The 12742-nt window shown below is 31.3% G+C and overlaps 5 protein-coding genes across 5 annotated transcripts in view; all 5 read left to right on the top strand.

Moving 5' to 3' along the window:
* Positions 1-206: 206 nt before the first annotated feature.
* LOC119682971 (cytochrome P450 6a8-like) lies at positions 207-1871 on the top strand. The gene is made up of 2 exons (XM_038096555.1): positions 207-1293; positions 1364-1871. The coding sequence occupies exons 1-2, from the start codon at positions 213-215 to the stop codon at positions 1786-1788; spliced, it is 1506 nt and encodes a 501-aa protein (XP_037952483.1). The 5' UTR covers positions 207-212; the 3' UTR covers positions 1789-1871.
* A 1970-nt stretch (positions 1872-3841) lies between these two features.
* On the top strand, positions 3842-5002 carry LOC119674412 (probable cytochrome P450 6a23). The gene is made up of 2 exons (XM_038085551.1): positions 3842-4930; positions 4999-5002. The coding sequence occupies exons 1-2, from the start codon at positions 3858-3860 to the stop codon at positions 5000-5002; spliced, it is 1077 nt and encodes a 358-aa protein (XP_037941479.1). The 5' UTR covers positions 3842-3857.
* A 9-nt stretch (positions 5003-5011) lies between these two features.
* On the top strand, positions 5012-5514 carry LOC119682970 (cytochrome P450 6a8-like). Its single transcript, XM_038096554.1, has one exon. The coding sequence runs from the start codon at positions 5012-5014 to the stop codon at positions 5429-5431; it is 420 nt and encodes a 139-aa protein (XP_037952482.1). The 3' UTR covers positions 5432-5514.
* Positions 5515-7484: 1970 nt separating this feature from the next.
* Positions 7485-9207, top strand: LOC119682968 (probable cytochrome P450 6a13). The gene is made up of 2 exons (XM_038096553.1): positions 7485-8581; positions 8650-9207. The coding sequence occupies exons 1-2, from the start codon at positions 7501-7503 to the stop codon at positions 9066-9068; spliced, it is 1500 nt and encodes a 499-aa protein (XP_037952481.1). The 5' UTR covers positions 7485-7500; the 3' UTR covers positions 9069-9207.
* Positions 9208-11333: 2126 nt separating this feature from the next.
* The window catches only part of LOC119674411 (probable cytochrome P450 6a18), a 4547-nt gene continuing 3138 nt past the window's right edge, over positions 11334-12742 (top strand). The window contains exons 1-2 of the mRNA XM_038085550.1: positions 11334-12414; positions 12483-12734. Of these exons, the coding sequence (XP_037941478.1) occupies positions 11334-12414; positions 12483-12734 (1333 nt within the window). The remainder of the gene's footprint in view (positions 12415-12482; positions 12735-12742) is intronic.

Genomic DNA, 12742 nt, shown 5'->3' with positions numbered 1-12742 from the left:
CAATGCTTAATACATATTCTTAAGGTGTAGTGCTATATGCAGTAGTTCCACTATATACAAATCTAAAATAATTGTTTCATAAAAACATTAATAGTTTTTACCCTTAATTGTTTATAATTGATGTTATAATCACATCTTTAATGTTTATAAATACTTCAACTGTCTACACACCATCAGTCCTCGTTTAGTTAATCTATTTGCAAAACATTACTATGGAATTCCTCTTAGTCTTAATTTATTCGATTGCATTTATCCTCCTAGGAATTTATCTTCTGTTACGTAAGAGATATTCCTATTTCGCAGAACGTGGTATTTTGCATGATAAACCGGAACTTATCTTCGGTAATTTTCGCGAAATGAGGCGTTCTAACTCAATGTTTCTAGTTATTCGAGAATATTACAAGAAATACAAAGGAAAAGCAAAATATATTGGTTTTTATCTATTTATACGACGTGCTATATTCATACTTGATTTGGAGCTTATAAAAAATGTGCTCATCAAGGATTTTGAGTACTTTCCCAATCGTGGAACTTATTATAATGAGAAGGATGATCCGATATCAGCAAGTATAATGCATTTGGATTATGAAAAATGGCGAAATATGCGTGTTAAACTTACTCCAACCTTTACTTCGGGAAAAATGAAATTTATGTTTCCAACTGTGGTTGATGTTGCCACCCAATTAGTTGAAGTTATGAGAGATGCACATGAATCCGGTTCATTTGAAATGGGTATTGAGTTTGAAGATATAATAGCACGATATGCAGTAGATGTCATCGGAAGTGTTGCTTTCGGTTTAAGTTGTAATAGTCTCAAGAATCCTGAAGCAGAATTTAAAGTGATGGGTGAAAAAGGTTTTCCTTGCAAACACAATTGGTTTGTGCACTCGTTTATGAACTCATATCCGAATTTAGCAAGAAAATTGGGTATGAAGTTCCATTTCGATGATGTTGGAGAATTTTTTTTACGAATTGTTCGTGAAACTGTAACATATCGTGAGAAAACTGGAACACAACGAAATGATTTCTTAAACCTGCTTATAGATTTAAAAAATTCAGATACGGCAGATCCTATAACAATGGAGCAGATAACAGCACAAGCATATGTATTTTTCACTGCCGGATTTGAAACGAGTTCATGTACAATGAGTTTTTGTCTATATGAATTGGCTCTGAATCAAATGGTCCAAAATAAACTTAGAGAGGAAATTATGGAAGTACTTACACGTTATGAAGGAAAATTTACATATGAAGCAATGAATGAAATGAAATATATGGAAAAGGTTTTAAATGGTAAATGTTGAAATTAATATTATATAAAAGATTAACTAATACAGCACTGAAATATATATTTTTTTTATAGAAACTATGCGAAAATACTCCGTTGTACCAATTACATTACGCAGAGCAATTAAGGATTATGTTATCCCGAATACAAATCACGTGATTGAAAAAGGTATGGATGTAGTGATACCTATCGATGCATTGCATCATGATCCTGAATTATTTCCAAACCCAGAAGAGTTTAATCCAGAACGATTTTCTCCATCGGAAGTGGAAAAACGTAACTCAATGTCTTATATACCCTTTGGCGATGGACCTCATATTTGTATTGGTATTAGGTTTAGTAGATTGGTTATTATGATTGGTTTAGTAATGATATTGCGGAATTATCGTATTTTGCCAACGAAGAAAACTGAAAATCCTCTTCAATACAATCCAAAGAAATATTTTATGGGTAGTAAAAATGGAATTTACTTGAAAACTGAAAAGATTTGTCGAAATTAAAGAGTGAATGAGTGAAATATTTTCTTACAAAATTCATTCGAATGTAATATTAAGGAGGAGTTAATTTAAAAAACGAAACAATTCTATTTCAAAAAGTTTTTACAAAGATATAACAAATAATTATATGTATGCATTGTGTTGACAAATATTGCCTTACCTTTCATGCTATATATCACATGTGTTCATGTTAATTTACAATATAAATCGTTATAAATGTTTATTTATTCAAGTATTTGGTTTTCTTTAATGATCCATATTCTGTTACATATTATATTAAAGGATAGTCGTAGTTATATTGTTTATATGCGTATAAGCATATGATGACAATGTCTATGTCAGTCGCAGTTATTTATATACCATATATGATATGGTTTTATTATATAAAACTTAAATAAAAATAAGTAAATATAACAGTTGACAATAGTAATATATAATACTTATGAATTCAAAATTACCAATTTGAATATAATCCTTTACACTCTTCATATGTAGAAATAAAAAAAAAAGAAATGTGATGTTTTAAAATAGATACAGGTGGAACACTATGACATATATATATCAATGGAAAGAATATCGATCAATTGTCAGAATTGCACTCTTTTGAAGTAAGAGACAAGAGCAACTTTCGCTAGACGGTCCCATTGAAATAAATTAGTCATCCTGGTGTCATCCACCTAACAAAGGAAAAAAGCTGGTGAAGCCTGCTTAGTAAACGTCGCAGTGCTCTAGTGAAAAAAAGTCTGGCAAACAATCAGTGTTATCAAGAATGAAAGAAAAGTATAAATAAAACCAAAACCATCTATTTCAATCTGGTCTAAAAGTCTTTGTGGTACTAGTAATTAACTTAACTTAGTGACCTCGATTTGCAACTTTCTGAATAAATAATGATGTCATCGATAATATCGGCTACGATAAAATCAAGTTTTAGTTACTTTTGTGAATTTTCCCAATTTATTGAGTTGCTGTTTAAACCTTAATGCTAAACGAATGGCATTATACTTATTATTAAATAAGATGCCTAGTCTCTGGAATCATAAATGTGTGACTCGTTGTTAATTTTCCAGTTGTTCCGCACCTGTTTCGTTTGTGCTATATATTATCCTCGTTAATATACTCTACTGGTTCTGATTTTTTTTTTTTGATTGAGAACTGGAGCGTGCACGCTGTACTCGCAGACTGCAGTCGTGACACATGCGTCTAGGTTCGTTACAAATAAAAAGTATGTGACAACTTTTTGTTGTTTCCATTTTTCGTACTTAGCTAGCTATAATATTTCATGGTTGATTCCACGAATGCCATCATCACACCTTGCTTGGCAAGTTTCTTCAACCGTCTATTAAATAGATCCGCTGTTATAGATTTGGAGAACTAGATTTTGTAATTGAAAAACTTGATTGCTTACAACTAAAACCCTTGAGCACTTATACTCTTTCTTAATTCGAGGTATTTTCAAAACTCCTCTTTACGTCTTTACTGGATTATTGTTTATCACTTAATCAAACTAACCAATAATTGACCTCAGATCTGCATACCTCCCAGAGGAACCTGTAACCATTCTGAGATTTGATAACGCGGTGTTGGTAAGTCTGTCAGTTTTCATAAATAATTTCAGGACTCTATCCTTTCTGTATTTTTTGATGAGGTCCCTGAAAATGTCATTCGTCCTAACGTACCATGGTACTTTGAAAAGTCTTCTCAGAAACTGGTTTTGTGAAATTTCTAGCTGGCCAATAGTAGTGTTCATAATAGTATTAAGACGCTCAAGCAGTTTGATTTATAGATACATATGTATAAAAAATAAGAATTTAGACTTGATGAATTAGAGCACTTAATACTTAAGATAAAGTACTGGCTATAATTACAGTTGTACTACCCATATAAAACACAAGTTCAATTAAATTGTATTAAAAAACTTTTATACTTACTTTTTAAAGCTAATTGCTTTCAATTAAAACTTATATTTGCTGGCACGAATTTATTTTATAATTACTGCTTTAGGTATATAAAATATTCCAACTACGTATGCCACATCAGTCTTCCTATGGATATTCTATTAGCACAATATTATTATGGATTCTCTTTTAGTCTCAATTTATTCAATTGCCTTAATCCTCTTAGGAGCTTATCTAATACTACGTCGGAGATATTCCTATTGGGCAGACCGTGGTGTTTTGCACGATAAACCGAAACTTATTTTTGGCAATATTCGCGAGTTCGGACGTACCAAGGCCCTTTTTATTATTATTCGGGAATATTATATGAAATACAAAGGAAAAGCAAAATATGTTGGTTTTTATCTATTTATACGACGTACAATACTTATACTTGATTTGGAACTTATAAAAAATGTGCTTATCAAGGATTATGAGTACTTTCCCAATCGTGGAACTTATTATAATGAGAAGGATGATCCGATATCAGCAAGTATAATGCATTTGGATTATGAAAAATGGCGAAATATGCGTGTTAAACTTACTCCGACATTTACTTCGGGAAAAATGAAATTTATGTTTCCAACTGTGGTTGATGTTGCCACCCAATTAGTTGAAGTTATGAGAGATGCACATGAATCCGGTTCATTTGAAATGGGTATTGAGTTTGAAGATATAATAGCACGATATGCAGTAGATGTCATCGGAAGTGTTGCTTTCGGTTTAAGTTGTAATAGTCTCAAGAATCCTGAAGCAGAATTTAAAGTGATGGGTGAAAAAGGTTTTCCTTGCAAACATAATTGGTTAGTGCACTCATTTATGAACTCATATCCGAATTTAGCAAGAAAATTAGGTGTGAAATATCATTTCGATGATGTTGGAGAATTTTTTTTACGAATTGTTCGTGAAACTGTAACATATCGTGAGAAGACTGGAACACAACGAAAGGACTTCTTAAACCTGCTTATAGATTTAAAAAATTCAGATACGGCAGATCCTATAACTATGGAACAGATAACAGCACAAGCATATGTATTTTTCACTGCCGGATTTGAAACGAGTTCATGTACAATGAGTTTTTGTCTATATGAATTGGCTCTGAATCAAATGGTGCAGAATAAACTTAGAGAGGAAGTTATGGAAGTACTTACACGTTATGAAGGAAAATTTACATATGAAGCAATGAATGAAATGAAATATATGGAAAAGGTTTTAAATGGTAAATATTAAAATTAGATATATTTAAACTAAAAAAGGATACTATATTGAAATAACTTTTTTAAATAGAAACTATGCGAAAGTACTCTATTGTACCATTTACATTACGCAGAGCAATTAAGGATTATGTTATACCGAATACAAATCATGTGATTGAAAAAGGTATGGATGTAGTGATACCTATCGATGCATTGCATTATGATCCAGAATATTTTCCAAATCCAGAAGAGTTTAATCCAGAACGATTTTCTGCATCGGAAGTGGAAAAACGTGACTCAATGTCTTATATACCCTTTGGCGATGGACCTCGTATTTGTATTGGTATTAGGTTTAGTAGATTGGTTATTATGATTGGTTTAGTAATGATATTGCGGAATTATCGTATTTTGCCAACGAAGAAAACTGAAAATCCTCTTCAATACAATCCAAAGAAATATTTTATGGGTAGTAAAAATGGAATTTACTTGAAAACTGAAAAGATTTGTCGAAATTAAAGAGTGAATGAGTGAAATATTTTCTTACAAAATTCATTCGAATGTAATATTAAGGAGGAGTTAATTTAAAAAACGAAACAATTCTATTTCAAAAAGTTTTTACAAAGATATAACAAATAATTATATGTATGCATTGTGTTGACAAATATTGCCTTACCTTTCATGCTATATATCACATGTGTTCATGTTAATTTACAATATAAATCGTTATAAATGTTTATTTATTCAAGTATTTGGTTTTCTTTAATGATCCATATTCTGTTACATATTATATTAAAGGATAGTCGTAGTTATATTGTTTATATGCGTATAAGCATATGATGACAATGTCTATGTCAGTCGCAGTTATTTATATACCATATATGATATGGTTTTATTATATAAAACTTAAATAAAAATAAGTAAATATAACAGTTGACAATAGTAATATATAATACTTATGAATTCAAAATTACCAATTTGAATATAATCCTTTACACTCTTCATATGTAGAAATAAAAAAAAAAGAAATGTGATGTTTTAAAATAGATACAGGTGGAACACTATGACATATATATATCAATGGAAAGAATATCGATCAATTGTCAGAATTGCACTCTTTTGAAGTAAGAGACAAGAGCAACTTTCGCTAGACGGTCCCATTGAAATAAATTAGTCATCCTGGTGTCATCCACCTAACAAAGGAAAAAAGCTGGTGAAGCCTGCTTAGTAAACGTCGCAGTGCTCTAGTGAAAAAAAGTCTGGCAAACAATCAGTGTTATCAAGAATGAAAGAAAAGTATAAATAAAACCAAAACCATCTATTTCAATCTGGTCTAAAAGTCTTTGTGGTACTAGTAATTAACTTAACTTAGTGACCTCGATTTGCAACTTTCTGAATAAATAATGATGTCATCGATAATATCGGCTACGATAAAATCAAGTTTTAGTTACTTTTGTGAATTTTCCCAATTTATTGAGTTGCTGTTTAAACCTTAATGCTAAACGAATGGCATTATACTTATTATTAAATAAGATGCCTAGTCTCTGGAATCATAAATGTGTGACTCGTTGTTAATTTTCCAGTTGTTCCGCACCTGTTTCGTTTGTGCTATATATTATCCTCGTTAATATACTCTACTGGTTCTGATTTTTTTTTTTTGATTGAGAACTGGAGCGTGCACGCTGTACTCGCAGACTGCAGTCGTGACACATGCGTCTAGGTTCGTTACAAATAAAAAGTATGTGACAACTTTTTGTTGTTTCCATTTTTCGTACTTAGCTAGCTATAATATTTCATGGTTGATTCCACGAATGCCATCATCACACCTTGCTTGGCAAGTTTCTTCAACCGTCTATTAAATAGATCCGCTGTTATAGATTTGGAGAACTAGATTTTGTAATTGAAAAACTTGATTGCTTACAACTAAAACCCTTGAGCACTTATACTCTTTCTTAATTCGAGGTATTTTCAAAACTCCTCTTTACGTCTTTACTGGATTATTGTTTATCACTTAATCAAACTAACCAATAATTGACCTCAGATCTGCATACCTCCCAGAGGAACCTGTAACCATTCTGAGATTTGATAACGCGGTGTTGGTAAGTCTGTCAGTTTTCATAAATAATTTCAGGACTCTATCCTTTCTGTATTTTTTGATGAGGTCCCTGAAAATGTCATTCGTCCTAACGTACCATGGTACTTTGAAAAGTCTTCTCAGAAACTGGTTTTGTGAAATTTCTAGCTGGCCAATAGTAGTGTTCATAATAGTATTAAGACGCTCAAGCAGTTTGATTTATAGATACATATGTATAAAAAATAAGAATTTAGACTTGATGAATTAGAGCACTTAATACTTAAGATAAAGTACTGGCTATAATTACAGTTGTACTACCCATATAAAACACAAGTTCAATTAAATTGTATTAAAAAACTTTTATACTTACTTTTTAAAGCTAATTGCTTTCAATTAAAACTTATATTTGCTGGCACGAATTTATTTTATAATTACTGCTTTAGGTATATAAAATATTCCAACTACGTATGCCACATCAGTCTTCCTATGGATATTCTATTAGCACAATATTATTATGGATTCTCTTTTAGTCTCAATTTATTCAATTGCCTTAATCCTCTTAGGAGCTTATCTAATACTACGTCGGAGATATTCCTATTGGGCAGACCGTGGTGTTTTGCACGATAAACCGAAACTTATTTTTGGCAATATTCGCGAGTTCGGACGTACCAAGGCCCTTTTTATTATTATTCGGGAATATTATATGAAATACAAAGGAAAAGCAAAATATGTTGGTTTTTATCTATTTATACGACGTACAATACTTATACTTGATTTGGAACTTATAAAAAATGTGCTTATCAAGGATTATGAGTACTTTCCCAATCGTGGAACTTATTATAATGAGAAGGATGATCCGATATCAGCAAGTATAATGCATTTGGATTATGAAAAATGGCGAAATATGCGTGTTAAACTTACTCCGACATTTACTTCGGGAAAAATGAAATTTATGTTTCCAACTGTGGTTGATGTTGCCACCCAATTAGTTGAAGTTATGAGAGATGCACATGAATCCGGTTCATTTGAAATGGGTATTGAGTTTGAAGATATAATAGCACGATATGCAGTAGATGTCATCGGAAGTGTTGCTTTCGGTTTAAGTTGTAATAGTCTCAAGAATCCTGAAGCAGAATTTAAAGTGATGGGTGAAAAAGGTTTTCCTTGCAAACATAATTGGTTAGTGCACTCATTTATGAACTCATATCCGAATTTAGCAAGAAAATTAGGTGTGAAATATCATTTCGATGATGTTGGAGAATTTTTTTTACGAATTGTTCGTGAAACTGTAACATATCGTGAGAAGACTGGAACACAACGAAAGGACTTCTTAAACCTGCTTATAGATTTAAAAAATTCAGATACGGCAGATCCTATAACTATGGAACAGATAACAGCACAAGCATATGTATTTTTCACTGCCGGATTTGAAACGAGTTCATGTACAATGAGTTTTTGTCTATATGAATTGGCTCTGAATCAAATGGTGCAGAATAAACTTAGAGAGGAAGTTATGGAAGTACTTACACGTTATGAAGGAAAATTTACATATGAAGCAATGAATGAAATGAAATATATGGAAAAGGTTTTAAATGGTAAATATTAAAATTAGATATATTTAAACTAAAAAAGGATACTATATTGAAATAACTTTTTTAAATAGAAACTATGCGAAAGTACTCTATTGTACCATTTACATTACGCAGAGCAATTAAGGATTATGTTATACCGAATACAAATCATGTGATTGAAAAAGGTATGGATGTAGTGATACCTATCGATGCATTGCATTATGATCCAGAATATTTTCCAAATCCAGAAGAGTTTAATCCAGAACGATTTTCTGCATCGGAAGTGGAAAAACGTGACTCAATGTCTTATATACCCTTTGGCGATGGACCTCGTATTTGTATTGGTATTAGGTTTAGTAGATTGGTTATTATGATTGGTTTAGTAATGATATTGCGGAATTATCGTATTTTGCCAACGAAGAAAACTGAAATTCCTCTTCAATTTAGCCTTCGTAAATTTTTCATGGGTAGTAGAAATGGAATTTATTTGAGAACCGAGAAAATTTCTTAAATTTAAAGGGTGAATGCAAGACTGTATTCTGTTAAGTTTATGTTAATGTTGTATTATAATAAAAATTTTATAAAAGTATCCTCTTCAATAAACCTTTGCAGGATGCATGTACTGTCCTAATAAAAATTTTGTTTGTAAATTTGTGTATTTTTTTTTATACTTACAAATAAATCGTTTATTTATATAATTTCATTTCCTTAAATTTTTATTTGTGTTTATTTTTTTAAGGATTCGGTTGTTAGTAAATACTTCAGTGACTTGTTATTTCTGTTGTAGTGAACGTCTTAACATATTAGTTCCAGGCCAGATTTTGAACTTTTTTGGTTTTGTTTCTGATTATATCATAAGCTTTTGTTCCCTCCTTAACTTTCATGTTAACAGTCGCTGGTTTTGTGACAGGAACTGAAATTGAAAGGACACTCATTTCCGTCAGTGGCAATGCATTTATTCCATTCATTCTTTAATTTTCGTATACCATTTCTGAAATTCACTTTTAGCGTAGTATAGCAACTATAACTTCTTTGTTTGATGAAATCGTCTTTTCTTTCACAGTTTTTTAAGACGAGCCAAAAGATCTGTGAAAAGAGTGGTTGTTGTAACAAATTGAGTTCCTGAACTGTGTGAGCAGGTCTTAATTGAAAAAAATTTTTTTCTTTCCTAGACTATATCGATTTCTACAAATTTTGACTTTACATTTGTTCAGAACCTTGCAATGATAATGTACCATAATTTAGGTTCATGGTGGTACATTACAATCTCAATTTCGATGATGAATTAATGCATCACGTTTTTTTTAAACACTGTATAAAGTCGCTGTTACAAATGTGACTTATTTGATGATGTTTTGCAAGAGAGTATGGCAAACTATGGACTACTGAAATGTGTGGAAATTAGAACTAAAATCCATCAATATTTTAGATATATTATATTCATATCGGTGAGCGTATAGAAAGACGGTTATAGTTTGTATTCTGTGAAAATAGATAGTGTGTTGTGCAAATCACAAAACTTTAAAATATTATAAGAAACTATCTGATTATGTTAAAAAATCCAAATTTTTGACTAAATTATACAAAACTTTACAGATCTTCGTAAGTAGCCTTAACGTTATTAATATTTGTTTTGAAAATATATAACAATATCTGCATTATTGGATAAATTGACGTATATGTTTGATGAACTGAGATAAGCTGAAACTCATTGAGGATTGCTTTTCTTACTTTACTACATTTAAACAAGGATCCAATGAATAGATTAGATTAGTACACCAAGGATGTTATATCGTCTAACCGAAGGAACTGCAGAACATTAATTGGTGTGTTGACAGGTCACTGTCTGGTCGGATCACATGCCCAAAAACTAAACCTAATTCACAGCGATGCTTGTAGGAAATGCAACGAGCCGGATGCAAAGGAAACTCTGGAGTATCTACTGTGTAATTGCCTGGCTCTCTCAAGAACTCAACAAAAATACTTGGGGGCAATCAGTTTTACAGGACTGAAGCACATATCTGAGGTTTCTGTTAGAAGCCTGAAAAAATTTGCTGACGAAATGCGCATTCTAAGTGATGCACACAATCGCTAAAATAAGACTCTGATCTGGTATCGCAATGGACTTTAATGATATATGCGTGGCCTTTTTGGCCTGCCAGCATAATCTAATCAATAAACTTTGTTTTCTAAGTCACTATTAATTATATTACGTATACTCATATTACGTACTCTTAATAAAAGTAAAAATATTGTGATATAATCTCTATATAATTTAAACACAAAGAATATTTATGTATATATAAGCAGTGTCGAATCGCAAAATGCATTCTATAACTATGTTATACTTCATAAAGTGCATTGTTTTTTTTTTAAATTAATAAGTTTTTAAACACCTCTTCCACGATTGCAAACTGAGTCGGTGTACATATGTTCCTCTGGGTAATTATTCTTGGTTGTTAGAAGTAGCTATACCAACCCACTTTAATGATATGTGAAAACACTCAAGCAAGTTTATAATAAAGGCATGCCATATAAAAATTAGTGACAAATTAGTGACTGTTATTATCGTCGCAGTACAAATATAAAACATAGATTTAATTAAATTTTTTTAAAAAAACTGTAATTGATTCTATATGTAATTGGTTTTAATTAAAAAATAACATTTGTTGGCGTTAATTTATTTTCATAGTACCTATTTTGTTGTATATAACATATTCCGACTACCCATGCCACATCAGTCTTTATATGGATATTCTATTAGCACAATATTATTATGGATTTTCTTTTAGTCTCAATTTATTCGATTGTTTGTTTCCTTCTAGGAATTTATCTTATACTACGTAAAAGATATTCCTATTGGGCAGAACGTGGTGTTTTGCACGATAAACCGGAACTTGTCTTTGGCAATTTTCGAGAGTTGAGGCGTTCCAAACCACTTTATCTTATATATCGCGATTTTTATATGAAATACAAGGGAAAAGCAAAATATGTTGGTTTTTATCTATTTATACGACGTGCTATATTCATACTTGATTTGGAGCTTATAAAAAATGTGCTCATCAAGGATTTTGAGTACTTTTCCAATCGTGGTACTTACTATAATGAGAAGGATGATCCGATATCAGCAAGTATATTGCATTTGGATTATGAAAAATGGCGAAATATGCGTGTTAAACTTACTCCAACCTTTACTTCGGGAAAAATGAAATTTATGTTTCCAACTGTGGTTGATGTTGCCACCCGATTAGTTGAAGTTATGAGAGATGCACATGAATCCGGTTCATTTGAAATGGGTATTGAGTTTGAAGATTTAATAGCACGATATGCAGTAGATGTCATTGGAAGTGTTGCTTTCGGTTTATATTGTAATAGTCTCAAGAATCCTGAAGCAGAATTTAAGGTGATGGGTATAAAAGGTTTCCGTTGCCGACACAATTGGCTTGTACACTCGTTTTTAGTTTCTTATCCGGATTTGGCAAGAAAATTAGGTATGAAATTTCATTTCGATGATGTTGGAGAATTTTTTTTACGAATTGTTCGTGAAACTGTAACATATCGTGAGAAAACTGGAACACAACGAAAGGATTTCTTAAACCTGCTTATAGATTTAAAAAATTCAGATACGGTAGATCCTATAACAATGGAGCAGATAACAGCACAAGCATATGTATTTTTCACTGCCGGATTTGAAACAAGTTCATGTGTAATGAGTTTTTGTCTATATGAATTAGCTTTGAATCAAATGGTACAGAATAAACTTAGAGAGGAAATTATAGAAGTACTTACACGTTATGAAGGAAAATTCACATATGAAGCAATGAATGAAATGAAATATATGGAAAAGGTTTTAAATGGTAAATATTAAAATTAGATAAATTTAAGCAAAAAAAGGATACTATATTGAAATAATTTTTTTATATAGAAACTTTGCGAAAATACTCAATTGTACCATTTACATTACGCAGCGCAATTAAGGATTATGTTATACCGAATACAAATCATGTGATTGAAAAAGGTATGGAAGTACTGATACCTATTGATGCATTGCATCATGATCCTGAATTATTTCCAAATCCAGAAGAGTTTAATCCAGAACGATTTTCTGCATCGGAAGTGGAAAAACGTAACTCAATGTCTTATATACCCTTTGGTGATGGACCTCGTTTTTGTATTGGTAATAGA

The sequence above is a fragment of the Teleopsis dalmanni genome, chromosome 2, assembly GCF_002237135.1.
Source record: "Teleopsis dalmanni isolate 2A chromosome 2, ASM223713v2, whole genome shotgun sequence".
Lineage (NCBI taxonomy): Eukaryota > Metazoa > Arthropoda > Insecta > Diptera > Diopsidae > Teleopsis > Teleopsis dalmanni.
The sequence above is the reverse complement of the archived record's forward strand: the minus strand, read 5'-3'. Positions and strand labels throughout refer to the sequence as shown.

Coding starts and splice junctions, on each gene's coding strand:
- LOC119682971 (XM_038096555.1), top strand. CDS start 213: ATGGAATTCCTCTTAGTCTTAATTTATTCGATTGCATTTATCCTCCTA. Junction 1,294..1,363: donor TATGGAAAAGGTTTTAAATG/GTAAATGTTGAA, acceptor TTTTTTTTATAG/AAACTATGCGAAAATACTCC.
- LOC119674412 (XM_038085551.1), top strand. CDS start 3,858: ATGGATTCTCTTTTAGTCTCAATTTATTCAATTGCCTTAATCCTCTTA.
- LOC119682970 (XM_038096554.1), top strand. CDS start 5,012: ATGCGAAAGTACTCTATTGTACCATTTACATTACGCAGAGCAATTAAG.
- LOC119682968 (XM_038096553.1), top strand. CDS start 7,501: ATGGATTCTCTTTTAGTCTCAATTTATTCAATTGCCTTAATCCTCTTA. Junction 8,582..8,649: donor TATGGAAAAGGTTTTAAATG/GTAAATATTAAA, acceptor TTTTTTAAATAG/AAACTATGCGAAAGTACTCT.